Below are 27,765 nucleotides of genomic sequence, written 5' to 3' on the forward strand. Positions count from 1 at the left end.
AGCACACCTAAATCAACAAACCTGCTTATAACTTTCCAGTCAATTTTCTTTGGTGATGGGAATGATCATGAAAATAGAGATTGTTGTAACTCACAATTTAAATAAAAAAAAAATTAATAGTGCTGTAGATTGGTGTTGTAGTCACTTCTTCTCCCTGAGACAGGAGGCTAAAGGAAGTTAGTTATAGGAAAAGAAACTTCTGTGTAAGGGAAGGTATGGGACATGTAGGGAGGAATAATGCATCTGTTGTGGCTTCAGCAGAGTGCTTTCCACGCTTCATTCCAACCCCAAACCCACAGATCTCAGACTTCTCAGCATCTTCACACTTCCAGTCATCTGTGTCCTTTCCATCAGTGTCTGTTCTGTGTGAGTCAGCCGGGTGGGTGTCCTCAGCAGACCCTCCAGGACCTGCAGGAGTGGCTCCTGCTGTCCCACCTGTCACCAAGTGGGACCTCTCCCAGGAACTCAGAGCTGAGCCTCTGACTCCTGCTGGCCTAACTCCGTGGGAGAGGAGCAGCAAGGACAGCTCTCATGCCCCTGGAGAGCTTTGGGTTATTAACCCTTGCTGTTTCCTGCAGTTACTGCACAGGGAGACCCTGGGACAGTGGAGGGACGTGTCACTGTCCCAAGTGAGCCACATGGTCTAGTGCTGGCTCCTACATTGGAGTCCCTGCCCTCTGAGGGTGGGGAGGCCCTGGCACAGAAAAGCTGTGGCTGCCACATCTCTGGTGGTGTCCAAAGCCAGGTTGGACACTGGGGCTTGGAGCAGCCTGGGCAATAAAAGGTGTCCCTGCCCCTGGCAGGGAATGGGAATGAGATGGGCTTTAAGGTCCCTCCCAACCCAAACCCTCCTATGGTTCCATGACTCCATGATCACTGCTCATGGAAAACATGGCTACTTGTTAATTAAAAGGTCCCACAGTGGTTACAGCAAAATGCTGCCCCTTGGAAATTTAAATTTGTCATTGTCGTTTACCTCTCATGTACCCCTGCTCAGCACACCAAGGTCTGAGACAGTGGCTGCAGAGACTGCCTTGAGAATGTCTGAGCATCCTTTGGCATAAACTGAAACACAAGTTGCCTGAAGTATAAAGCATATTACAGATATTATATTATATTATGTGTAATACTCAGGGTTTGGAGCCTGTAGTCACCCACTGGGGGCAGAGGCTGGTATGGGGCCGTGTGTCAGTGTCACACCAAGGTTCTCTCCGCAGGCTCTGGGCTGTGTGTGGTCTGTGGACGTGGTGTCCACCCAGGCAATAAAGCCAGGGTTGTTCTACAGCTTTGCTCAAATCCAGCCTCGTTACCTCCAGGGGCGTTGGAGGGTGACAGACTCTGAGGAGTCCTTCTGACACTGCCACCAAGGAGCTGACTCCCCTCAGACGCCGCAGCCTGCCTGGGTGCACAGCAGGGACTGCCTTTTGCCCTCCCCATACGAACCTAGAAAACAGAAGGACAAACACTGAGTGTTGTGAGGATTTTTCCAGCAGATCCCGTGTTTCCATCCCTTCTGGCTGGAGGGAGCTTTCCTCAGAGTAGGTCCCTTCTTTGGCAGGTTGGCATTTGCAGCCAGTATTGAAACAAAGTCCAGGGGATCAGGAGCTGCTGCTGCTGAGCTTCAGGTTTGTCTCCTTGTCAAGAAAAGGGCAAATTAAACCCAAGGCAAAGGAGTTTAATCACCTCTGAATAACGCAGTGGAGCCTGTGGTACTGCATCAGGCAAGAAGTGAGGTGTATCACAGTGGGGAGTGTGCTGACCCCCAAGATGTGTCTGGTGTCCCAACCTGCACAGTGATGTGCCAGGAACAGTGAACTCTGCTTGGTGGCAGAGATGACAGAAATGGGAAAAATTCCTTTCAGTCAGGAGTTGCCATCTTGGCAAATGTTTGTGATTGAATTTGGAGCAAACTGAGGCTAAGGAAAGATTAGTTCTGTCATTTTCCATGTTAGAGAGTGTTGAAATACTCCCATCTGAGGGACCCTATGTCAAAGGAATGGTCTGTGCAGGCAGTGGGATTTTGAGCAGCAAAGTGGTGGGGTCTCTCCAGAAGGGCCTTAGGGAACAGCAGCCTTTGAGACCTGGCTTGGGTGGGCATCAAGCCTCCAGGACTTGTCCTTCAGTGAGGCCTGGAAGCCTCAAGGACTGTGCCTGGAGCATCCTTTGGGTGTCTGGGTTCCTCTGGGGAGAGCTGGGAGACCCACAGAGACCCATGGAGACAGCACTGGATCTGCAGCTTCTCCACAAGAGCCCGGTGGAAGCCCCAGCACCAATGTGGGCTTGGGCAGGCTGAGAAACACAGCTCCTTTCCAAGAGATCACCTGGGCACCTTCCTGCCCTCTCTCCTCTGGCACAGGAGGGGTGTCCTAACCTGAGGACGTTCAGGTGGGGACCTGAGGACTTTCCTTGTGGGAAAGCCCTTGGATCCAGGGAGTCAAGAATCACCTGTGAGTTTGCAGGTCTTAACTTTCCTTGCATCTCTTCCATTCCTGTGAAAAAGCATTTTCCAGCTTCCCTTTTCCATGCCCAAGGGAATTCAAGCTCAGCTGCCTTCTTCCTCAGCTGCTCAGAGAGACACAGAAGGATCCTGTTCTCCCAGGTCCCCAGATCCACCTACCTGGACACTTTTCCAGGCTCCATGTGCCAGGCAGTGTGGGGCAGCCCCCAGTGGCTCACACCGCAGCCCTTGGAGGAGGCCAGGATGAGAAATCCCATCTCCTGAGACATCAGTTGTCCAGAGATCCCCGATGAGTCTGTGTGGAGCATCCCCACAGCTCGGCAAGCAGCATCTGTGGTACTGCTGCCTGTTCCAGAGCTCCTGGAGCACCTTTCCCAGGATGACTGCTGCCCAGGGGTTGTTTATGTAGGATGCTCTGTGGGTGGGATGTGGTTTTGTCACCGCTCCATTGTTGGGCTGTGTTTGGGCACTCTGCCCGCGGATGATTAATGATGTTTTGAGTGGAGGCTCTGAGGTGCTTGCAGGCATACTGCAGGTACCAGAAGTAAAAGAGGTGTTGTTATCATCAAGGTACCTCAGTGTTGTATCAAGTGTAATCAGAAGTGAATTAATTGAAGCAGTGTGTACATCTAAGTCCTTTTATGGCGGATGTTCAAACAACTCACATCGTGTAGTTTAGAGCTCAGCGTTTCAGACTCTTGTAACCCTCTCCTCTCCATGAGAAGGCAGCAGATGCCTTCTCAGCAGAGGACAAACTTCTCCTGCAAAGGTCTTTTTGTCAAACATGGCTCTTAAAACAAGTCAGGAAATTCTGTGCATTTGTCAATCCTGGCTCTGGCGTGTTTCAAGGTTAATTTTCACAGCTCACACAACTAGCGTAGGATGGGATCTAATAATGGTTGCTTGGGTTTCATCTGACCTTGGGGGGAGCAAAAATCTGTAGAAAATTTGGATTTAATGTTTGCCTTAGCTCTGCCAGGCTTAAACTTCGTTGTTGCAGGATGACATACCCTTGACATGGTTGTCACTTAGAAAAATTGCCTGGAAATGCATCTGGCCGTTCTGTCCAACACCTCAGGCATTGTGAAGCTGGTGATACTTCACCAGAATTACCCCTGGACCCTGCTTGGTACACATCTAAAGCTGTGTGCCCGGGATAGTGTGCTGTTTTGATATGTGTGAAGCTAGTGACTTTGTTTTTCCAGCATGCTGGGAAAAGTATCAAACAAGGAGGAGATTAAAATGACCCCAAAATGCTCAGAGCACTAAGAAAGGGGCGCTTAAATCAATCCTCTGATCTTCTTGAACTAAACTCATGGTTTTCTGAGCTGCAGCTCTGTGATTTGGACAGGGCAGAGATGGGAAATGGGTCAAAAGCTGAAAATGTACCTGAATGTAAAACTTTGACAAACTCCAGTATTAGCACTCCATGTGCTGCTCTGGTCTCTCAAGCTACTTTAGTTTACTGCTGGAGAAGGTTGAAAGGTGATTCAGTCATAGTTTACATGTACCTAAAAAGGGAAGGGGTTTCTGGTTGCTAGATGGGATTCAAATTTACCAGAGAAAGGCAGAGATCTCTTGGCTGGAAGCCAAAGCTAGAGTTCAGACTATGAAGAGGAGCTGCAGTTTAAAACTTTTTATGAGTAAAAACCAGAGGAAAGCCTTTGTCTGGAATTCAGCAGAGTCATCAGCAGTGAATGGCTCTAAATGAAGATTTCTGTGTTTTTCTGAAAGCTGCAGGAATTATGAAGTGAGGCTTTCCAGCCCAGAGCAGCCCTTCCCAGAGAGCAAGGCCAGCCTTCCCTTTTGCCCAGAGCAAGGCTCTGGATGCTGTTTCCCAGGCTTGGGGCTCTGCCTGCTCTTCCCACGGTGCTGGCCAAGCACAAGCCCTGCTGCAGTGCAGCAGAAAGGGCACAGATGTGTCAGGGAGCACAGCTCTGCCTCTTGGTGCACAGCCCTTTTCCCAGACACAGTCCAGAATATTTTGGGATTGGATTCCCCTTTCACTGCTCTGCTTCAGCTGGAAAATTGCAGTCCATGGAGTCCATGAAGTGTGGCCTGGAGCTGAATGCACTGTCTCTTTCCCTCCTGTAGTGAGACACCAAAACCATGTAGACTCGGGTGGAAAGATGTTCTCCTCCCTTTTTCTGGGCAGGACTCTCTGCTGGAGGTGTGGGATGCCATGTCTGTGTCAGCTCTTTGGGGTTTTTTATTTTTTGATCTGCCTGCTGAGGAATGTCCTGCAATCATCCCTGGTGACATGAGCAGAGCTTGAGGTGAGACATGACTCATGTTGGTGGGGGATCATGGAAAGTTCCCTGGTTGTTCTTGGCCCTCTTCTTCCATAGGCTTCAGGTTTCTGGGGTTTGCTCTGCTCTTGCCAGCATTTCAGTGGAGGGGGCTGACACCCCTTTCCCCCAGCAGTTTGCAGTTCCTCTTCCACTGAGGGTGACGGTAGTGCACAGAACTATGGAATGGAGACGAGAAGAGAATTTTCTTTTATCCCCCAGGACTCAGTTGTTACACCAGTTTTTTAATACCAGTTGAACTTCTTTACATCTTCCTACTGGTTCTAGTTTATAAAATATCAGAATTCTTCCCACCTGTGGCTCCTCTGAAATGAGACAAGAGTTGTCCCTTCAGTGACTGGTATCTCAGTCTAAATTAGCCCATATTATGTCCATAGGCTGCCTGCTCCATAGTTCTGCAGACCACCAGGCTGGAAATACAACGGAGCAGCTGCAGCCATGCCAAGGTCAGGACCTTCCCTGTATTTAAGGTGTATGGATAATGTTGGCATGGGACAGGGTGACCTCGGGGTACAATGGGAGCTAACTGATACACACATTCAGGCAGAATAAATATTTGAGAGTCTATTTCTCTATTCCCCAAAATGACCCCTATAAAAGCAAGGTCCTATTTACCTTCCTGGCTCTCCGTGCAGTGTTCTGAGAAGAGCCCAGCTCTCTTCTCCCTTCACTGTTCTCTCCTCCCTTCCAGCTCTTCTGGGCAACCCATTTCCAGGCAATGATCAGGGACGTGGGCTTCACAAAACCCATGACACCTCGGATTTTCACAGAAGTCCTAAAATTGGGTGCAGGTTGAGATAATTTCTGGTCAGAAGTCTCTGTTTGTGCCAAAGCACAGCGACCTGGGAAGCAGTGAAAGATGTCAGTGCACATGCAAGGACTGACCCAGTGTTTCTGTGCTCTCCCTGTCCCATTGGAATCATGGAATGGTTTGGCTTGAATCAACCTTAAAAAACCCTTAAAACTCATCTCATTCTGCCCCCTGCCACAGGCAGGGACAATTTCCACTATCCCAGATTGCTCCAAGCTCCATCCAGCCTGGCCTTGGACACTTCCAGGGATGGAGCAGCCACAGCTTCTCTGGGCAGCAGCTGCAGGTCTGATGTTCCTGGACCAGCCCTGCCACCCAGAGCCCTGGGCTTGCCTTTCAGTCACTGTGAGCTGGGCTTGGCTAATTCCTGTTACCTTCAACTGTTCCATTTCTACCCATGTTGGGATCCTTTTGATTAAGGACAATTTACCTTCTCATTCCCGTGAGGAAGGTGAGAGTTCTGAGAGCTTCCTGCCACAGGAGCATATTGCCGATGATCGCTGTGCTTTTTATTATTTGGTGTAAGATCCCCTTTGGTGAGAACAGTCTTTAAATACTATCAACCTACACTAACTTAGCTTGGCATGAGGAACTGGAGGAGGCATTCAAAGATCTGTAAAACAGTGATTGCTCTGATAAAACTCACCCAGCCCCTCTGCCTTTAAGTGCTCTGCCATTTCACAAGATCAGAATGCACAAAGCAATTAGAAGGTGGTTTGTGCATATTAGAAAGAGGAATTTCTCTATCTGCAGCACATCTCAGACAAGGGGAAACCATTGGTACCAAGATTCTTAAGGCAAAACCAGCAAGTTGCTGTTTCCTCTTTTAAGGTTAACACTGAGAGAGAAAAAAGGGAGCTGGAAGAGTGCAGAGCTGTCAGCTGAAAGAAAAATTGCAAGCCTGCTAATCCTTTCTTGTCAGGTTTAATATAAAGCCTGGCAGAGATTGATAAGAAGTGTCTCCCTCTCTGTCTGATGTTCCAGGTGCATGGTAAAAACCACCTCTCTGAAACACCCCCGTGCAGAGCCAGGCTCCAGGCTGCAAAGGCTGCTGGCCAGCCTGACACTGCTGGCATAAAACCGTTTAAAATACCTATTCTTTCTTTTTTCTTCTTGCAGCCTGAGGAGTGGCTGTCCCTCCCCTTTTCACCCCTTACACATGCAGGTTTTTCTTGCAGCCCCTCTCCGTGCTCTGCTGAGGCTGATGTTGTGCTAAACAACAGAGCAGAGATGGAGCATTTGGGGTGCAGGGCCCTGCTCCCTGTGACCTGCCTCTGCTCCATCCTCAGGAAAAACCTTCTGGCTGGGGCTGTGGGATTGGCAGCACGCCTGTGGCAGCCACAGAGGTCGTGGAGGTGTTGGTAATCTGCAGCAGCAATGGCCAGGAGCAGGGGAAGGACAGTCTCTGAAGAGCTTGACCTCGTGTGTGGTGGGAGCTCAGCAAACCTGTGCAGGGACAGGAGACCCAGGGCTCCTGCGTGGGCAGGGCTGCTGTGGGACCACCAAACCTGCTCATGGGGAGCCTCCAGAGCCAGGGGCTCCCCCTGTGTCTCAGGTGGATGTGTCTGACTCGGGGCTCCTTCCCTGTGTGCCGTTTGCCCTGGGCAGCCCCTCTCCATCCCCTCGTGGCAGTGGGGGCAGCAGGAGCTCTGCCCGGGGCACGGGGGGCTCCTGCACAGCTCTGAAAGGGACAGGTCTCACCGTGTCCCCTTTCTCTTTCCACAGCTGTTCCCCCCAAACTGAAGAAACTGAAAAGCCCAAACGTTCACGTGGGTGAGAAGATCTCCCTGAAATGTGAGGCGACTGCTGGAAACCCTCAGCCATCCTACAAATGGTTTAAAGACGGGAAAGAGCTGAAGAAGAGCAAAGACATCAGGATCAAGTATGGGAATGGGAAGTAAGTACAGCACAGGGATGTTCTGCCTCTGCTCCCTCAGTGTCTGGGGCTGGAGGTGCTGCTGTGCTCCCCAGGTCCCTGCTGAGCAGCTCTGAGGGGCTCCCTCAGAGCCACAGCCCATGTCACCGTGCCCAGGAGGGCGAGCAAGACCCCCAGTGTCCTCAGAGGGTAGTGGGGAGAGGAGCAGGGCCTGCACAGGGAAGATGCTGGGTTTTTGATGGGCTGTCCTGGGGTCAGGGAGGCACTAGATACCTGAGACAAGTGTCCTGTGATGTGGGGGGACAAGGCTTACCCTGGTAGCTGTGGGCAGCTCAGGTGGCCCGGGGTGACTCCTGCTCTGTGGTAAGGGGGTTGGATGCAGAAGGTTCCCAAACCCAGATGTCACCCCATCACTCAGCAGCAGGGCTGTGGGAGGAATTGGTTTGTTCCCTTCTGAATTTGGGTGGACACAGAAGCATCTAAGGCCACTGAAAAGAATCACAGAGTGACAAATTAGGATTGGAAAGGACCTCTGGAGATCTTCCAGTCCAATCCCCCTGCCAAGGCAGGGTCACTCGGAGCAGGTGACACAGGAATGCGTCCAGGTAGGGTTGGAATGTCTCCAGAGAGGGAGATTCCACACCTCCCTGGGCAGGTGTTGCAGTGTTCTGCCACCCTCAGCATAAAGAAGCTCTTCCTCATGTTGAGACAGAACTTTTCATGGTTTACTTTATGGCCATTGCTCCTTGGCCTGTCACTGGGCACCACTGAAAAGAGTCTGGCACCTTTGAATTCCTTTGGAGATATTTATATGCATGAATGGGATCCCTTCTCCATCTTCTCTACACTGGGCAGGGCTGAGGTGCCAGAGTACCTCACAACACTGACCAGGGGTCACAGTCACCTGCAGGGACCTTGTCCTGTGCAAATCCTTTCATCTCTGCACCCAGGGCAAGTTCCCTCACAGCTGCCCCAAGGTCCCCACCCAGCAAAGCTCTCAGGTGGCTCTCAGTGACTGTCACCCTCAGGACCACCTCATGCAGGCAGTGCTGAAACAACTGGAGAATGAGGCCCCAGGGACCACACTAAGGGGTTCTCACTGGGAATGGATTCAAATGAATCCATGTTGGTATTTCTCAAGGCCCAATATTTACATATGATATATCTTAAATTATTTCAGAATCATGACTGTGCTTGCATTCATACATCCTGACCTAGCCAGCCACAGTCAGCTTGCCACTGCCTGACCCCTTGGAAAATTTGATGCTAATTCTTTGCTAACATATATCCTGGGTGTGGGAATAAAAGCTCATTATGGATTTGGTAAAGTAGCAATTTTTAAAATTAAAAGCCAGTAAAAGTCAGCTTTTTCATTAGAAAAATCAGTCAGTGTTTGAACGGGGCGTTGTCAATTGCTCTAATTTAATTTCAGTCCTGTTGAGTTTGGTTTCAGAGTCACACCCAAGATGGTTGACCTCCTCAGTAATAATTCCAGGACTTGTGGCTGTTCTGGGCTGAGGCAGTGAGGTGGTCAGCGGATCCAGGATAAGGGGGTGCTGTGTGCTCAGGAAGGGCTCTCTGGGCTTGCAGGCAGCAGAGACAGGGCAGAGCTGTGCCTGCCTCACTCTGCTGCCCTCGCTGTGGTTTTGTGGCCCTTGTCAGGCTCAGGCCTTGGTGGTTTAGCAGGGCTGGGATGTCCTGGAGAAATGTCTGCAGCCAGGCGTGGGGACCCTGCCTGTGCAGCCCTGCAGGGATCTTGGGGAGAAATTTCCCTCAGAGCCAGAGAGCAACCAGCCCCAGACAGACACCCAGCTGGGTGGAGGGATCCTCCCAGGGCTGTGCTCCCAGTTATCCCAGTCTTCCCTCTCCTCCTGGCCCCCCGTGTCCAGCAGGAAGCTGTGACAGATGGCTGTCACCCCAGCCCAGCCATGCAGGGGGGACACGCAGTCCCTGCGCCAGGGTCACAAGCAAACGGGAGGAAGTTGGTCCCCTTTCCTCAGGACGCTGCTGTCAAGTCGTAATTTTGCATTTACCAGTTTCCATGGCAACATGTTGGCTCTCTCCAGTGAGAGGCCAGAGATGTGTGGTGCTGGAAGGGCGTCCTGTTGGCAAAATAAGCCCAAGAATAAACATTTTAGGGAAAGCTGAGCACCTGCCTCCTCCAGTGTCTGGGACTCCCTCAGCAGCAAAGGTGTGAGCCTGAAGCATCCCCAGAATCGCTTCCCATCCCAGCTTCTCCTCCCTGCTGCCATTAAACTGTGCCTGTGTTGTGCTGGCACCAGGCTGTGGAGCCTGGACTCAGGCTGCTGTTGAGCAGGAGCAAAGGAAAATGACCTCAAGCTGGGCCAAGGGTGATTTGGATCTTAGGAAAACATCTTCACTGAAATGGTGGTCAGGCACGGGAACAGGCTACCCAGGGAAGTGGTGGAAGTGTTCAAAAACGTGTCATTTGGGGACATGGTTTATTGGTGGCCTTGGCAGTGCTGGGGGAATGGTTGGACTCAGTGATCTCAGAGGGCTTTTCCAGCCTAAATGGGTCTGTCATTCTGTGGGACAGTTCTGAGATAATTACCCCTCAGTGAGCATCTGCCCCTTGTTTGGCAGTGCAGGAGCACTTCTCTGAGAGGATCTGGATGGGTCTGTGCACTCTGGCATTCCCACTTCAGTCCCCTGCACCGGGGCCAAGAGCTGAAAACGTCGAGGCAGAGTGTCCACTGGCACTGGAGCTGCCTCCCTCTGGTCTGGACTGCATGGAACAAACACTAAAAACTGCTCAGAGCAGGCTGAGGGCTGAGGGAGCCCTCATGACTTTGATGTCTTCATTATGCAGCTGGTGGGGCCAAGTTTAGTGGAGGGACATGTGATATGGGTGTAGATCATTACTTCCAGCGTGTTGGGAGGGGACTCCAGGGAAGGATAAGCATCCCAAACTGTAAATCTCTGAAAGGAGATCTTACTCTATAATGGTTATATTAACAATAATGGGATTTATACATCTGGCTCCACTTAGAGATAACGCTGGTCTCCATATAATCCTCTGCTCTTCCTTTCAGTTCAGAGGGGGGATTTCAGAGGGCCAGAAATGGAGCACTGGGGACAGACCTTCACAGGGAAAGTACACAAGGCAAAAACTTCTCAGGCTGTGCAGGACCTGGCCAGGAGCACAGGATCATTTCTTTAGAAGTGCAATCCAAAGACCTCTTGAGTTTTCTGCTGGAGCCAGTCAAAAGGAGCCCTTCTAGCAAAGTGATGTCCATGGTGTTTCCCTTGGCCCTGTGAGGCCCTGGCAGAGATGGGCACAGCTGAAATCTGTCTGCAGCTCTGAGATCTTCAGCATGCAGAGGGTTAGGATGGGAGACAAGGACATGGTTGTCCTCTGTGATTCATTCCTGGCTTTCCTCCCCGTGTGTATAAAGAGCCTTGAGGTTTCTGACTAGAAAGTATGGCCGAAGCATTTATTTTTTGTGATCAGATTTTTGTCTGATCTCTAGAATAGGAGATCTCTTTCAAAATAAGGGATGTATATCTTGTAAGGAGGAGAGGAGCACTTAACTGCGCGTCAGCTCTTCAGCTTTTCCATCAATCATTTTCCCTTTTCTTTTTAAACTTACCGGGAAAACTTCTGGTGCCATCAGGCAAGAATCAATTTTTTTTTTCAATGGATTTTTGCTGGAGGGAGGGGAGAAAATCTGATTCCTCCTTTCTGAACTTCATGTTCCATCTGTAATTAGTGACAGGTTGAGGCAAGCCTGGCTTGCACGAAGGGGAAAGTTCTTTAAGGTGAAAGAAATGATTGGCTGGAATTTTATCTCCGTCTCCATTTAAATCAAACACGGTTGATGGGGAACCCAGAGAAATTACCCAGAAAGAATTGCCCGTGGTAGTGGAAGTACAGCCTGGTGAATGGCTCTCCCCACACGCTGCCAAAGCGATGCCATTTTTGGCTGAGTGTGTCTGAGGTCTGGTTGAGGCTACTGGCTCCCAAGAAGTTCAGGTTGGGTTTTGACTTTCTGGCAAATGGTCAAATGCCAGCCGTGGAGGAAGCCGAGGGAGTTTTTGCTTGTGGAGGTGCAGAGAACCTTCCCCTCTGGAAGCCAAGCTGAAGGCTCAGCCTGGGATGTGCAGATGTTCATCTGGAGCTCAGGAGCCTGGTAGTCCCCGAGCTGTGCCTGTCCTTACAGCCCTTTCCCTTTGTGTGCTCTTCTACCAAGGGACACTGCTGGGGTGATGAAGTAGGCGTATCATTAGATTGGAGAGGGTTGGCAGTTCAGTTTGGGACAGGCTGACCATATGACATCCCTTGGGAGTAGTGCCCTACTTTCAGTATCACCAGGAATCCCTATTGTTAGCCTGTAAGTGGAGCCAAGGGATGCCCTCCTCTCCTGTTTCTCTACAGTAGTCCCTCTGGCGATGCCACTTGAGCAGATTCATTGCTGGGGTCTTCCTTGTAGGGCTCCCAGTTGTAGATTATTCCCCACCCACAATGAATGGGGCTGTGGTCTTCCCTGTACAGCTCACTGCACTGGAATGAAGGCAAAAAAAATAAAAAAAATAATGCCAAAGCAGCAGGGGAAAGAGAGTGCCAATAAAGATAAATGATTTCCTAATTAAGCCTGGAGACAAGGAGGGGCAAAGAGGACTGTTGAAGCCTTGTGGGAGCCAGAGTGAACCCAAGCAGGCTATACCACCACTCTGGCAGGGGTCTTCGGGCTGACATTTTTAAACAAAGGAAAAAGCTCATTTGACAATGGATCTTGCAAGAGCAATTCCAGATGCCTTGAAGCGAGGACTCTTCTCAAGCACCGGTGTTGTTATAATCACCAGGGGAGCTGCTGCCTCGCTAACTCTCACGATGTCATTATAAGCCTCCGATATTTGGGATCTGGTTTTAGCTGCTGAAGGCACTTTATTGGAGGGGGGTGTGAAGGAGAGCATCTCCTTTGTTTGTTTGCTTGTTGTTTTAGAGGAGATGATGGACATCATCTTGGCCAATGCACCTGGGACTGAACCAGGGAATTTGAGAACTGAAAGGAGAAGCAGTTGGGTCTTGAGCTCAAACAATCCACAGACTTTGCAAGTTGGGGCTCCTGAGAGAGTCAAGGAATGGACATTTAATCAAACTTGACTGCATTATAGTTGCTAACAAGTCACGGTCGGTGCCTGGGCTGCTTCAGCTGATGAGCTCTGCAAACTTAGAGGTGCAAGGAGCTTCATGTGCCTGAAATTTGGTGTGGTTTTTCCAGCCATGTTGGCTGCTCACAAAAACAAAACTAAAACCTCTCTCTACAGACCTTCGCCCACTGCGGTTGCAAAATGTCACAGATTAGGTTGTCACTGAGACAGGAGCTGAAGCCCCATTCATCCTGGTTAAGTTAAAATGTTTTACCTTCGGGGAGGAGGGCTGGGGTGAGGGCTGAGGTTGCTGGCAGTTCACCCAGCACAGCACATCACAGACCTGCAGGCATGAATTTGCCACGGAGCAGAGACCACTGAGGAGCTGTGACATGTGCCAGCTGCAGGAAAATGGCCTGGGGAGAAAAGGATGACATTAAAAGACCCAAAGTTTTATCTAGATCTCTTGCACACCCTGTGTACAACCACGGTGGTGTTTCACAGAGGTTTGGAGCAATAGTTCCCTGCCCATGTGAAGGTGACATCTGTTCCCCATGATCTCTGTTCCCCAAAATGCTTTTTCCTGGTATCAGTATTTGCAGCCTGGCTCTGCTCATCTCCATTGCTGGGCTCTGCCCAGGGCTGTCCCCATGTCAGCTGCTCTTGGTCTGGCACCTCCCTCTCCTCCTTGATTCTTTATAACTAATGTGCTTTGCTTTAAAGGTCCTCTCAGGCCTCCCTCCCCACTTTTGGCAGTCCCTGGAGTTTTGGTCCTGCCTCTGATTGCCCAACACACCAACCTCCACCTAATGTGTGATACACTTTCAAACTAGGACCTCTGTGCCTTGTTAGCAGCACTGCCCCTCCTTTCCCTCCCTGGCACAGAATCAGCTCATGGTTTGGTGCTGATGTGGTGAGACCTGGGCACCTCGAGGAGCCTTGTCTCTGTGTTGAGGATACACACTCTGTGGGATGGTGAGGTGTCTGTTCCACATTTGGGGCTGGGAAGTCCCTGGCTTTTGGGACACTGCTCCTGTATGAGATCACAGGAAGCAGGGAAAGAACCTGCTGGGAGCTGGCCTCAGAGTACTGCTCCAGGACCTACATTTTCTCAAAGAAATTAAAATCCTGGCATTGGGGTTGGAGGAAACATTCATAGGATGGATCAATTGCCTTGAGTTCCAGGAGAAGTAATACAAAGGATCCTGTAATGACGTTGGGTCTGTTCATCATCCAGAGCCCAAACCTCAGCTTTTACTCATTTACTGACGTCACCCCCTGGCAGGTGCCACAGCCTGGCCTGGCACAGGGAGCAGCAGCACACAGGGATTTGCCTCTCAACGCAGCAGCCACAAAGTCCACTCCAGGCACTGTGTCACTGCCTCTGCTGCCCCACAGCTCTTCCCATTGCCAGAACAGCCCTGGCTGCATTGGAGCCTGGAGGGGGTTGCACAAGTGACCCTGCTCTTTGGAGTGTACTTATCGATCTTCTCCCCTCTTGTTGACACTGCCCGACCCAGAAGTAACTCGCCCTCACTCTGAGAGCAGTGTCAGTGTCAGCTCTGCAGAGTGAGGACTGGGAGAGTCTTCCTCTTAAAATCAGCCTGTCCCAAGCCTGGGCACAGAGGGACCACAGCACTGCTGAGCAGAGAAGGGGCAAATCTGCTTTTCAGGTTAGAACAGCGCTTTAATGTTGGGGAACAGGGGTAGGAGAGAGCAGGTAGAGTGGGTCAGGGGATGGCTGCTCCTGTCCTGGGCACTGCAAGGACACTTCTGTCTCCCTCAATCCCAGCAGGTCAAGCACAGAGCGGGTCAGATGATGGTGTGAGGGGAGGAAGGGAGATAGAGAAGGGATGATGGCCAAACTGAAAAGTTCCCGTTCTTACCCCTCTTATTTGATTGCTTTGCTTGAGGGCATTTCTGTCCCCTTTCCCATTTGTTCTTTCTGTAGCTGATACTGAGCTGGCCAGGTGATGCTCTGGGGCTCAGAGCAGCCAGCACAGAACACTTGTTTTCCTGAAGCACTGCAAGCACAGCTGTCCTGCCCAGCTCTGCTGTGCTCTGCTGAGCACAGCTGGAATGCAGGGAAGAGATCAGGGGGGCTGTGCAAGGGACAGGATGCTCCTGGCTGCTCCTGCCCTGCCAGACAAAGGGGCTTTGCCGTGGCCATCCCCACACTGCCCTTGCATTGCAGGGATCCCCTCTACCTGAATTGATCCCATTGAGTGCTGGGGATGATGGACGTGTCCCCCCAGGGCCCCTGCCCCAGCCAGTGGGGCTGCCAGTGTTTGATGGCTGCTGGACAACCCTTGTGGTTTGTAAGCTGGATATATCCTGAATCTTCTTGCCAGTCATTAACCTGCTCTTTCAGGGCAAATGCAGCTCGGTGAGAGTGCCAGGGCGGCACGTAGGCACCAATTAAATCTCTGGCAGGATGCAGGCAGTGCACGTTACAGCAATTGCTGGCACTCCTGCTCCCGGCAATGCCAGTGTGCTTCCTGCTGCTGGCTCTCTGTGCAGGCAGAGGGGAATGGAGTTAATGGGTGACCACAGCAGGGCATCCAGCGTGTCCTTTGCAAGGGTCATGTTTTGGAATTTCCGTTTCCTAGGGTTTCAGGTGTGTTTACTATGTGCAGTGCTTTTCATTGACAGTTTTTCGGGGCCACGTTTGGGGTGGCCTCCAAGTTCTCCTCATCAGGTTATTCCTTGACTTCTTTGTTACTTATGGTTTAGTTACCCTATTTTTAGAAGACTAATAAAATACTACAACAGTAGTAATCCTAGAGCTATTCTTGTCCAGAATGATCCAGAAGTGGCTGAACTCACACAGAGAACACGGAGTCCTCAGTGTAGGTGTCTTGGGGGCAGCTCATGGCAGCTGCTCTGCTGATCCCATGCTCTGACATGAATGGCTTGGTGAGGAGATGACCTGGGAAGATGGCCCCATTTCCACTTGGCACTAGGTAAGAGGGGAAAAACGATTCAAGCTTGACCAAAGTGCTGGTGGGAACATGACTGCTGTCATGAGAAGTTCCTCCTTGGCTCAGATGCAGGGCCTGTTTCTTCTCCTCTCACTGCACTGGAGGCCTCAGGGCCTGAGCTCACATTTAGATGTCTAAATTACAGCCGATGAGGACACCCTTCCCAGCCAGAATTTGCCAGGATCTTTGTGTAGGTCCTGGCCAAGGGCTGATCTCCCTGTTTCCCATTGTAGTCTGGAGATTGGCACTGAAGAGGGTGATTTACTCATCCCTCCAAACTGCCCTCTGGGGGACTCTTTTCTCTTGGCCAGAAAGGTATTTTTGGGGATCTTCTTTTGGCCAGGCTGAAGGTCTCCTTGTGAATCCTATCCCTCAGAGCTTGCAGACAGCATATTCCCCGTGGCTTATCCCTCCACTGGCACTACAGGAGATAATTAGTGCGTGGCTAAGTCATATGTGCTGAGGGTCAGGGAAGACAATGAGGCAGATTTTCCCCCGGAGTAAAAAGATGTCAACAGAGTTGCACTGCAGCGAAATGATGGGATCTGTCAGTGACCCTGGCCCTTTCACTGAGCAAACAGCCCGGGGCTGAGCCTTCCTCCAGAAGAATGGCACTGTCTGGCAGCCAGGCACCCTTGTGAACGCACACCCAGGGCTCTCCCAGGGCCTGCTGTCCCCAGGAGACACTGCCCAGGAGCCTTCATCCCACCCTCCTGTGCCCAGTGTAACTCCTTGGAGGCCACTCCTCGGTGTGTCTGTAAAATCAGCCCTGAGGAGAACAGAGAACCTGTCCTTTGGGGACAGCAGGGGGAAAAGCTTTGGGAGGCTGATTTCCAAAGGAGTTTTGTGATATTTCAGGAGATAGTAAAATGGAACAAAACCAGACTGGTCACCTTTGGCACGCACAAATGGAGGACTTGTCCCTTTGACATCCTTTAGCTCAGTTCTAGTGCACACAGGCATTATCTGTGTTAATTAAAAGGCTCATGGTTAATGCTGTGAAGCAAGGTATCCCTCTGGCTGTTTCAGTGCTTCTTGGAGGAGGGAAATTGTCTTCACATTTATGCTCCACATGAAAGCTGATCTGTACCTCCAACCTTCATCTCCTTTCCCCTGGGTCTGTCACCAGACATTACACACCACGGTGTGGAGACCAAGAGGAGCCACACCATTGGCCTGGGCTGTGAAAAGCAAGAAAAAGCTCTTGGTTTTTCGAGGGGATCTTACAGTCCAGGATAATTTCTGCAAATTGTGATGGTAAAAATAAGCTCTTTTGACAGTACAAGTCTTGTGCATTAAAACAAAGTAATCCCCTTTGGTTTCACCTTGATGTTGCTATGCTCCAAGTGCCAACATCACTCTTTATTCTGCCCACATTCCTCTCCAGTTCCAGGTAAAAGACCAAATGTTTCTCACCCTGTTGTTGAAGCTGAGTCTGTCAAGTGTGGCCCCTTTTGTGCCACTAGTAACTCCCTAATTCCTATCTTTGGGACTTCCACCCCCTTATCTGGAAAAGATCACATACCTGGGTGATATTCTAATGCAGTAGTGGATTTTTCCAGTTGCTCCACCTGGTGAAATGTGCTGTGGATTGACATTGCCATGCAGCCAATTATCATTAGAACATCTGTGCTCTGGCAGCTGAAGGCAGCGTGTCCATTGATGCTCTCAGCTCTGCCCTGGCAGAGCCCCAGCGTGCTGATGTGCCAGGGTGATGTTTTCTATGGACTCTGAGTTAGAGCCTCGCTCTTCCAAGCTGCTTTCAGCATGTGCTGCCTGCAATGCAGCCTGTCCGAGAGCTGGTTTGTAAAACAAATGGTGGATTCTGGCAGAGAGGGTTGAGACAGCTGGGAGAAAGGAACGGCTGGGCTGGGAGCTGTCTTGGAGCTGCATTCTGGAGCCATCTCACCCTTTTGATGAGCATTTCCACACCTTCTTCTATGGAGGGAATGAGGAACATGCTCCTGAACAAGGTGCTGCAGCCCAGCAGAGCCCACCCCACCATCAGGCACCCATTGTCCCTCCCAGCAAGGTACAGCAACCAACAGCAACAGGCCCTGGATGTCCTTAAATGTCCTTAAATCCCTCTCTCGTGTGTTACCTGACTCCTGAGGCAGCTCAGCAGTGATGCCCAGGGCTGCCACAGGCTGCTGAGAGACGAGAACATTGAGAGAAGGGTGTTGAGCGGGGAGTCAGGGCAGGATCAGCCTCTTGTGTAGGCTCCCATGTCGGAATGTGTTGGCCCAAGTCACTGCACAAATGGATGAGGGGAGACCTACAGTTAGAGGGACGCAAGAGGTCTTTGCATACTGTCAACATTCATTTAAAAATTGCTCCACATGTGGCCCCAGCTCATGCAATTGAGCACTTGACCGCATCCTGTAAAACAGGGCAGCGCCTGTTTCCTGGGAGCTCTACCAAGTCATCTCCAAGTGCTTTTAATTTACTAATATAACTAGTGAGATGTTCCTGCTGCGTCCTTGCGCCGTGCCTCCCAGGAGAACAGCTTGTCAGGGTGTTAAAAAGATGCCAGTGTGCTTCTGTGAAGGGCTTCCTATGGACAATGATTTGCACAGCCCAAAGAAAAGTCCTTCTCGGATGACACGTGTAACATTGCAGCTATGTCCAAGGCTAATGATTATTTTCCACATAAATGGAATTATATTTGCCTTCAGCAACATCGGCCACTGGGACCTCTTTCTAAAGCTGGCAGCGCTTCCAAGGCTCTAAATAAAGTGACACAGACCTGAGGTAAAACCTTGGGGTAGGAAGCAGATGGAGATGTTCTCATGAGAAGAGCAGACAGGGTGGGTTTTGGTAAGATGGCTGAAATGGAAGAGAATGTAATAAACCAGAGGGTCTCATGTGGGACTGCCACTGCGGTCTCATGAGTGGCACTCAGTGTGTGTTGAAGGCTCCTATAGATCCCTGTTAAAATGGGCAACAAAAGGTTTCGCCTGTTAGTCAGAGCCATCCCAGAGAATGAGTCACAGGCAGTGGGAAAGGCGATGCTCCTTCCCGCAGCGCCGCAGAGCTCTGCCGCAGCGCTGCTCCTCTGCCGTGGGGGAGCAGCAGGGCCGGGAGGTGACATGGGCTGGGAGGTGACACGGGCTGCGAGGTGACACGGGCAGTTGTCACACTCACCCTCTCCTGCTCTTTCGAGGCACATCTGGCTGGTAAGATGAGTGTGTGCAGCTCAGCCACACGGCTGTAGTCCACTGGAGTGTGTATTTAGGGGACACGAGGTGCTTGCCCTTTTTTAGGTCCATGTGAAGCTGCCAGTGATATGTCCAGGGCAAACCCCAGGGACTGGATGTGCAGGCTGGAGAGGGGTGAGTCCCCTCGGGTGCTGTGGGTGTTTGTGCTGAGCGTGTGGCACTGCTGAGCACAGCTGGTGGAGCACAGCCCTGCTGAGGAAGGTGCAGAACCTCTCCACATCTGGCAGGCAGGTCTCACTGTCCGTCAGCGGATTGTCTTTTTTCCAGTGTGGAAAGCCTGTGCTGGGACGCTGGGACTCTTGGCCTCAGCCCCTCACGAGACTTTTGTGTGTGAATGGGAGCAGCTGTCAGACCAAACCATGCTCAGAGCAGTGGGTTCAGAGGGAGATGGTCACCTACCCAATCCTGGGACGGGGCTTTTCCAAATCCTATCCAGGCTGGAGTGCCTGTTCAGCCAGCAAGGTCAGGCAGCCCATCCTGTGGAGCAGGGGTGACCCTCCAGGCAGCGTCCCAGGGCCAGGAATGGTTGTCACTTCACGAGGTTGGTCAGCAATTGAGTAAGAAATGTCTGCTGTACTTTTCAACAGAAAGATTTCCAGACTGCAGTTCAACAAGGTGAAGCTGGAAGATGCTGGGGAGTACAGCTGCGAAGCGGAGAACGTTTTAGGGAAAGACACCGCAAAGGGCAGCCTGAATGTGAAAAGTGGTAAGTGAAGAAGTCAGCAAATGTCACGAGCTCTCTGCCATTCCACAGAAAGGTTCTGCACACGGTCTGTCTTGTATTTTGTTTCATGCTTTCAGGATATCAAGTAAAACAATCTTGGGAGATAAGAAAAATGCAGCTTAGCATAAATGTTTATCTTTGTTATCTGTCACCGGCAATGTGGTTAATTTACATTTTAAATAAACTTACGGTCTATGTATTTTTTTAAAAAAAGGGGTAAGGAGGAAAGAAAGCTGGTGGGCTTGATGGTTTCATTTTTTAAAGAATTTCTGAGAAGCAAAACTCACCAGAGGACAAGTAATTAGACCATAGCTTTGTGATGAGTGAAGTTGCTTCTGGTTTTCATCCTAGAATGTGTGCTCCATCTCTTAGAGCTCAGCGGATGGAGTCTGAGGTTAGGTGGTTTTATTATTATCTTGGTCATAATAATTATATTGCTTAACACGATGGTTTGGATGCACCCTCCGGCTCAGAAAGTCCCTACAGTGGCTGCCAGAAGCTGGGAGGGCACAGCTAGGGAGGGGGTGACTGAAATTCCTCGGCTCTTCCTCCTGCCATTCACAACGGGCACCGTGGCAGCCTGGCCTCTGAGCACTGGCCTCTGGCTCTGGGCTCTGCAGCCCTTTGCTGGGATCCAGCTTTTTGTTCTCTCACCAGCCTCATCCCAGTGTGAGGGAAGGTAGCTTTCTCCTGCTGCTTCCTGGCAGTATTTTCTCTCTTCACCTCAGCGTGTTGGCCATCCTGAATCTTTTGTTCCGTGAGGCTGCAGCCTCACACAGCCAACCCCCCCTCGGTTCTCCTGCCTGTGCCACCCCAGCGCTGGCAGAGCCTGCAGGAAGGCTCACACCTCCCTGCCTTCATCCTCCGTGTCTGTGAACTCAGCCCAGCTGCTCTGTGGGGTTTGTTTCTGGTTGTGATAGGGAAGGTGACCCAAGTGAGAAACTGAGGCATTGCTGTCCTTTTTTTATTTATTTTTTTTTTTCTTTCTCACTCTCTGGCTGTCCCATGCCACATAAACTGCTCCTGTTTGATGGGAGCTGCACGTCCCTTCCCCGTGTGCAGCCACCAGAGCTCTGTCTGCCCCCTCTGCTGCCCCTTCCCATCAGCAGCAGCCCTCTGCGAGAGGAGGAGTGTGGCTGAGCAGTGCCTGCACTCCAGGTAAATGCACATCTGGCATTTATCTGCCTCCAGGCAGGGGAGGCAGCACATGCCAGGGGTCAGCTCTCCCTCTGCAGGGTCCCACTGTGTGCCCAGGACCACTCACAGCAGCCATGGGCTCACGCCTGAGCTGCCCACAAATGTGTTGAGACCTGAAAAACATGAAAGACACACGAAGATCTCTGTGAATCTGGTGGATTCCCTGCCTGGATGGATCCGTGTTCTCAGCTGCCTTCCTCTCTGCCCTTGGCTTGCTGCTCAGCTGCACACACACCTGCAGCTGTCTGCAGAGCACCAGCCAGGGCAGCAGGGCCAGCTGCAGCCCCCTGCAAAGGCAGCCCAGGGGATGCTCATCCCTGGAGGCTTTTTGGCTCTGTTACCCCTATGCACTCGTTTTCCTCTTTCCCCTGGAGCTGCCCGGAGTTAAGCAGCCTTCCCCAGTATGCAGGCACGAGCTGCCCTGGACTATTCCTCTCCCCTCACTGCTGGGACTTCCTGCAAGCTTTCCTCACTTCAATCTCCCTTCTTCTGTGATATCTTTCAGTAGAAAACTGCTCAGGGCATCTGAATCCACATGTGTGTTGTCCCCTGTTTTCTCTTCCCCAGGCTCCTTAGCACTGATCCTGTTGTGGCTTCCATGGCAAAGTGCTCTTTGCTCTATTCCAATACCACTTTTCAGTTTCAGAAAAGCAGCTTTTCAGCCATAGGGATCTGTTGGAAGTCACCAAAACCACCATGTCTTTAGAGAGAGAGAGAGAGAGAGGCTGCAGAGCAGGGACCTCGTTGGCACTTAGAAAATGTCCATCAGCCAAACCCTCACCTCATCCCTCCTCTAGAATTCCAGCATTTCCACAAAACCTCCAGCTCAGAAAAAAAAAAATGCCTTTGCATTGAGAAACTTTGTGATGGTGTTAATTTCTGAGGAAATGCCTCTAGACTTAGTCAAAGTATACTGTGCTTCGATATTGCATATTTTTATGACTTTGAAGTAAATTAGATGCTTTCTCAGAAAAATGTCCCATTTCCCAGTTCTCTTTATTGAATAGTCTAATGTTGATACACATGGCCACGAGGGCACAGGTGACATGTGACTGTTTCAGATTCTTTTTTTTTCCTCAGAAAATTTCTAGGCATCTCCTCAACTTCCCTGCCTCTTATTAAACACTGCAGAAAAAACCATAAAAATCGAGTTGTACAAAAAAAATTCTTTCTGCTCCTAGATTTTTGTGGTGGGGCCACCTCTGTCTCTGGCAGGCAGTGCACCCCCAGCCCAGGCTCCTGGGGCTTTCTCCTCTGTGCATCCAGAGGGTGTGAGGGACTTCTCCAAAGGTGCCTCTGCTGCCAGCAGGGTTGAGTAGAGCTGGTGGGCATTGGGGTTCCCAGTGTCCTGGTTAAAAAAGAGGAAATCACTACTTGTGCTTGTCATTCCTATTCCCTGGGGCTCTGCCCTTCATCTGTTTGATGTTCCTCCACCTCTTGTACCAGCATTAATTTGTGCTGCAGAACTTCACATACCCGTGGGCTGGAGGCTCTTCAGAAAATCCCACCTTTTCCTAAACTCCACTTTCCCCCCACCATCATGTCCTGCCACCCCATCTTTGCACTCTTGTGGCCACCAGGCCTCAGAAAACCTCGCACAGTTTCTCTCATCTCCTGCCAGCTGAGCCCTGAGCCATTTCTGCTTCTTTATGGTGACACGAGGCCCTTCACAGCGAGGGGACACCGTGCCCCGTGCCATCCCCTGCAGGGACACTCCTTGTCCTGCCTCTGGCACGCCAATCCCTGTCCTAAACCAGCACTAACACCTTGTCAGCCCCCAGCCTGTGCCCCCCAGCAGCACCTGCCCCTCTGCTCCTCCCCACAGTAGCTAAGCCCACCCTGCTCTGCTCAAAGGAGATTTTTTGTTCACTACTTTCTTACCTTAATTTCCCCAGGAACAACGAAAGCACCACAAGTCTTACCAGCCTCAGAAACTAAAATAGTTGTTATGGAAGAAGAGTGTAAGTACCTCTCCCCCACTCCCCCCATACAGCTGCTTTCCCCTAATTTGTTTGTTATGATGAGACATTTTGCATAAATGCTTTATTGCCTCCTGGAATCTTCTTTAATCACTCCTTCTGTCTGATTTTTCCAAAAGCCACTGATCTTTCTTTCCCTGGATCTTAAAAAAAAAAAAAAAAAAATCTAATTTATATTGCTGTTGTCTTGGAGAGGGAGAATTTGATAACTATTGCAATGGCAGCTTGAAGAACATGCTACTTAAAATTGCAACTGAATTTTAAGCATTCCCAGCTCTTTCAGTACATGGAGTTATTGATACTTGCAAGATGTGCTTGTTATGGCTTTGATTTAACAGGGTTCTCTTTTATTGCTTTTTTTTTTTTTTTAGGATAGTTAATAAAAGTAAAACAGGCTGTAGGAAGTACAAGAAAAAAAGACACGAGTCTTCTAAACATAGGTAATAGGAAAATTGCAGAAAATCCATCCATGCCCTGCCATCCCATTTTTTTTTCCTGAGTCTCCAGAAAGAAAGAAAGAACAGATTTCCCCAAATGCTTAATTCAATTTAATGTGGCTGAAATTCTTCGCAGCATTTCCTCCTATTCAGTTGTCCCAAAAGCAGTAGAAAATGAGCACGGAGCAATAAAAATCAAGGGAGGGATACAAGTGTAGATTAGGATCCCTGTGCCTGAATTTTGGCTCAGCAGTTTCTGGAGGAGGGTGTTATGTCTGTGTCGGGGGTCTCTCTCCAGTGGGGGCCCACCAGGATCCTGCCAAACCCTGGGGAAGCCAGCACCAGACAGGGGTTTTGAGATCCCTGCTGAGTTTCCATCCCAGCTGCAGATGCCCAGAGCTGAGAGCACAGCTGCCTGTGCCTCACTGCTGGCAATTCTGCTCTGCAGATTTTATGGGGATGTGTCCTCCTTGGAAAGCTCAGTCTTTTATGGTTTTAAAAGAAATCTGATTGTAGCCACAGCAGGCACTGGCCAGGTATTCTTTAAAAGCTTTTCTGATTAGAAAACTGCACTTAAAATGAGCTCTTGTGTAGTGCTTAGCCTTGCACTGCACTAGAGACACCAAGCTGAGAGACAGCATCATTAATGCCATGGCCACACCATCCTTTCCCCAGGATTTTTCCTTTGTTTGCACCAGAAGAGATCCATGCTACTTATTTGCATCGTATTAGATAAATACTATTTTCTTAAAAGCCAAATCTCAGAAAGGAAACACAGAAATTTCCCCTTTTGGAAAACTTCTTTCCTCTGTGGGTGCATCATCACCCTTCTTTTTTTTTTTTCTAATGATGGGAAGAGATGGCAAGGTCCCCAGAGTTAAAGCTGTAACTCACTTTTCCCTTCACATTCCTTTTCTGCATAACTCCCCAGTGCTATCTGAATAACTCAGTTTCTCTCTGATTTTTACGGTGATTGATGTTGTATCAGAGAATTGCATGTGTGTACAGCATATGGCGAGGTGATGAAGATGTTGTGAGGTGGGATGATCTGGAGAGCAGACAAATACCTCATCCTTGTAAAACTCTTGCATTTCTTTTCAATATCTGTATTCAGAATCACCTGGAGGTTGTCCCTACTCTCATAATTTCACTGAAATCTTGTAAATCACTGGCTGGATTGTAAATACTGATGCCCCCAGTACCTGGTTTGTGAACAGCAGGAGGTTCCACTCAGCTTCACTGGTGGTGCAGTGTCCTCACTCATGGTGAAAAGGTGTTCAATAAAACACTTTGCTCTGTCCTTGTCCCGGGCTGAGGTTGTGCAGTTGGGTGGCCACAGGGGCTCAGCTCACAGGCAAGAACTTGCAGGGATGTGATAACTTCATCGTGTGCCCTGATGGAGAGAGAAAGGTCCTTTATGCTCCTTTCAGCATCCAGAGAGCTCAGAATGAGCTTTCACATGAGGCTGTCACAGTGAGGCAGCTAAACAAGGCTCAGGAGTCTGGGGCTATGTTGGGTAAACAGGATAGGAACCAGTGTTGACATTTGGGAGCATTCTGATGGAAGCAGAAATGGAAGAAGGGTCAGAGAAATCTGGAGAGCATTCTGAGATGGAAGGTTTATGCAGGACAGAGACAGTAAAACCCTCTCTCAAAGTTTAATTTTGAAAAGGTAAGATAATGTCTGAAGTCTCTGAGAAGGTCAGATAATCCCTTGTGTTGTTTTCTGCTGTTGAGTTCTCCTCTAGTTCCTTCCCTTGACTTCAACAGGCAGGTGAAGCCCTGAGGGTAAGGAGAGAACACAGCCAGGTGGAGGAAAGTGTGGTTTGGATACTGTCAGGATACAGGAGGATGTGCCAGTGGTGGGCAGGTGCTCCAAACCAACATGTGGATCACTGCAGCTGCTCCCCTGGACTCTGCTCGTGCTCCTCGCTCCCTCTGGAGCTGGGTGATGCTTTATCAGCCTCTGTGGGCTGTCAGTGCCCTTGGCTGAGGGTGCTCTGCAGCAGAGGGTCACAGGAGAAGGTGAAACAGGGAGAAAGAGCAGAACAGGGAGTGCTGAGCTGTGCTGGGAGCAAGAGGATTGGGGGTAACATGAGGCACCTGAATGAAAGCTGGGCTCTCCAGGTTTGGTTTGGGGGCCCTTATTTCATCTGCTGGGGGTCACAAGCTCTCCCTAGAGTCCCTCTAGAGACCCCTGTGGGAAAGGTAGCTGAAACAGTCCTTTTTTCTCCAATTAAGTCAAGCTCTCCACACACCAGTGTGAGTCCACAGATTTCAGAGCTGTCATCTCGGTGATGCCACTGCACTGTTTGTAGCCTCATTGGTGTAGACTCACTGGGGCAATCCCTCCCCAGTTTAACCCCTTCCCTGATGCCCAGTGTGGCTGGGTGTTGGAAACGTTCTCACTTTGTCTGTGCCAGGTGAGCTCAGCAGGATGGACTTGCATGATGGCAATGGCTGTGCTGTGGTTTGTGAGTTACACACCCCACAGGGACATGTGCCACGTGGTTATGGCTCAACCAACCCTCCCAAACCTGCTGTCAAATCCAGTCTGGCATGGCCTTGACTGCGTGACCATGGCAGACCTGCCTGTGAGTTGGCTGGTCAGTCCCTGATCCCTTCTCCTGGTTTAGGGCAAATTTGAGAGGAAACCTCCAAATGGACTCGGAATGGGGTCCCTCTGAAAAAGCAAACCCAAATGGCCCCGCCCCCAGCTGGTCTGGGAAAAAAATCTCCTTAGAGAAAAGTGGAAAAAACTCTTTAATCAACAGACAAAATGCTCACAAGCACAAAAAAATGAATAATATGAAACAATAAAACCTCTCGCTGCTCTGAAGAGAGATGGCAAATTGAGAAGGTCCTTGCTGTGGGTGTAGCTTGGCTCTCCCAGTCTCTCAGTCCCTCTGCAGGTCCAGGCCCCAGTGGGCTGCAGGTGTGAGCTCCTGGTGCTCTTTTGGCTTTTCAGTCCAGAGCAGGTTTAAACAGTCCCAACAAAAAGGAAAAAAAGACAGTCCAGGGAATTTCTCTGCCTCAGCCAGCTAAATTAACTAAAAGCACAGGAGATCCCAGTCCTGCTGTCTGTCCGTGCTGCAGACAGCACAGTCCAGGAGCAGAATGTGGAGGAGTGAGTGCTGTTTCTGAAAACAAACTCAGCGCTGCTTGTCTCCCCCTCTTCACTCTCAGAACCAGTCTGAAAGGTAGAGAACACAACATCCAACATGAACAGAACAGACAACTGGGGATACAAGCATCATAAAGTCACCCCAGGACACCCCTGCAGCCTGGGGCCCCTGAGCTCTGCTGGAGCTACCAGTGCTGCAGGTGTGAGCAGGGAGCTCTGGGTTTGGAGCTGAAGGGTGTCCAGCCAGCCCAGAGCAAGGGCAGAGCAGACACAAGTCCTGACATGTGAATAGAGCAGTTTTCAATATTAGACTAAAAATAAGTCCTGGCGTGGTCTTTGCTCAGGCAATTTAAACCCCACTGCTGGAGGTGTGGTTGTAATTGAGTGGAACCTGCACGCACACAGGCACGGAACCTTGGCGTGGTTCTGGTGATCTCACTGCCACTCTGCAGAGAGCTGTGTGGTGCCTGGCAGCTGCCAGACCCTGCCCAGTGCTCATTTTGCACACTGGATATTTTTTAAGGAGTCACACAGCTGCCACTCGAGGTGTGCTGTAAAGACAGGCAGTGACTCCAAAGGCAAAGAGGGGCAGCATGAAGTGTGGGGTGGGAGCTGATGTTCCCTGGGAGCACTGAGGCTGAGCCCAACCCTCAGAACTGGGCTCTGGACCAGTGGATCTGCTCTTCTGGCTCCATCCTGGGATCCTGGTGTGTTGCTTCACTTCTTGGGCTTCAGCTGCCCTGCCTGCAAAGTTTTCACGCTGGCATTGGCGCAGAGAAAGGATTTTTAGGTTGCTGAACAAATCCCCTCATTGAAGTATCATGTTGCTGCTATTACAATTGATGATGGGGATTTGGGAAAACGCTGTGCTGCTGTCATGTGCATTTTCAGACCCCTGTGGTAGAGAGGAGCATAGGAAGGGCTCCCTCATAAAGCTGCAGAGATTCTTCCAGGGGAGCAACTAGAAGCTTGACAATAACACAGGACTTTGCCCCTGCAATAACTGCCCGTCCCATGGAAACAGGCAGCCCCTGAGTGCTCAGAAACCTTTAAACTTGTTTCTTAGTGAAACCCCTGAACAGTGCAGATGGGAGAGGTGGGGAATGCAACCTGTGCTGTTTGGATCAGCAGCATCTGATGCTCCAAGATGAGTGCCTTGCAGTCTGCTCTTTGTGTCTTGGGATGAACTCCTAGTCTGCAGCTATTGATCCTAGTGATCCCCTCGGGAACTGGAAACATGATTCCAGCAGGGTGTATTTCAATAAAACGTGGGGGTAAATATTTGGTCATTTCCAAATGAATAAACACACAGCAGCAGAATTTTTATGAGCTCCAGAGTCCCCAGTCTGCTGCCAGGCAAGCCCCAATGTGCACAGACCCTTCTGATTTTATGTACAGATAACAGCAGGGAGCATCCAGCCTCTGCTCAGGTTTATTGGGAGAGGAGGTGTGGTATCACACATACAGAAATCTGCCACAGAGGGAATGGTGAGGATCACCAGCCCCTCCATGTATTCATCAGTGTAAATCACAGATTTAG

General features: G+C 50.3%; 1 protein-coding gene across 1 annotated transcript in view; it reads left to right on the forward strand.

The window, feature by feature from the left end:
• The window catches only part of NRG2 (neuregulin 2), a 152,560-nt gene that overhangs the window by 90,260 nt on the left and 34,535 nt on the right, over nt 1-27,765 (forward strand). The window contains 3 exon segments of the mRNA XM_066328919.1: nt 7,304-7,475; nt 19,353-19,471; nt 22,582-22,647. Of these exon segments, the coding sequence (XP_066185016.1) occupies nt 7,304-7,475; nt 19,353-19,471; nt 22,582-22,647 (357 nt within the window).

This window comes from Sylvia atricapilla, chromosome 14 (genome assembly GCF_009819655.1).
Source record: "Sylvia atricapilla isolate bSylAtr1 chromosome 14, bSylAtr1.pri, whole genome shotgun sequence".
Taxonomy (NCBI): domain Eukaryota; kingdom Metazoa; phylum Chordata; class Aves; order Passeriformes; family Sylviidae; genus Sylvia; species Sylvia atricapilla.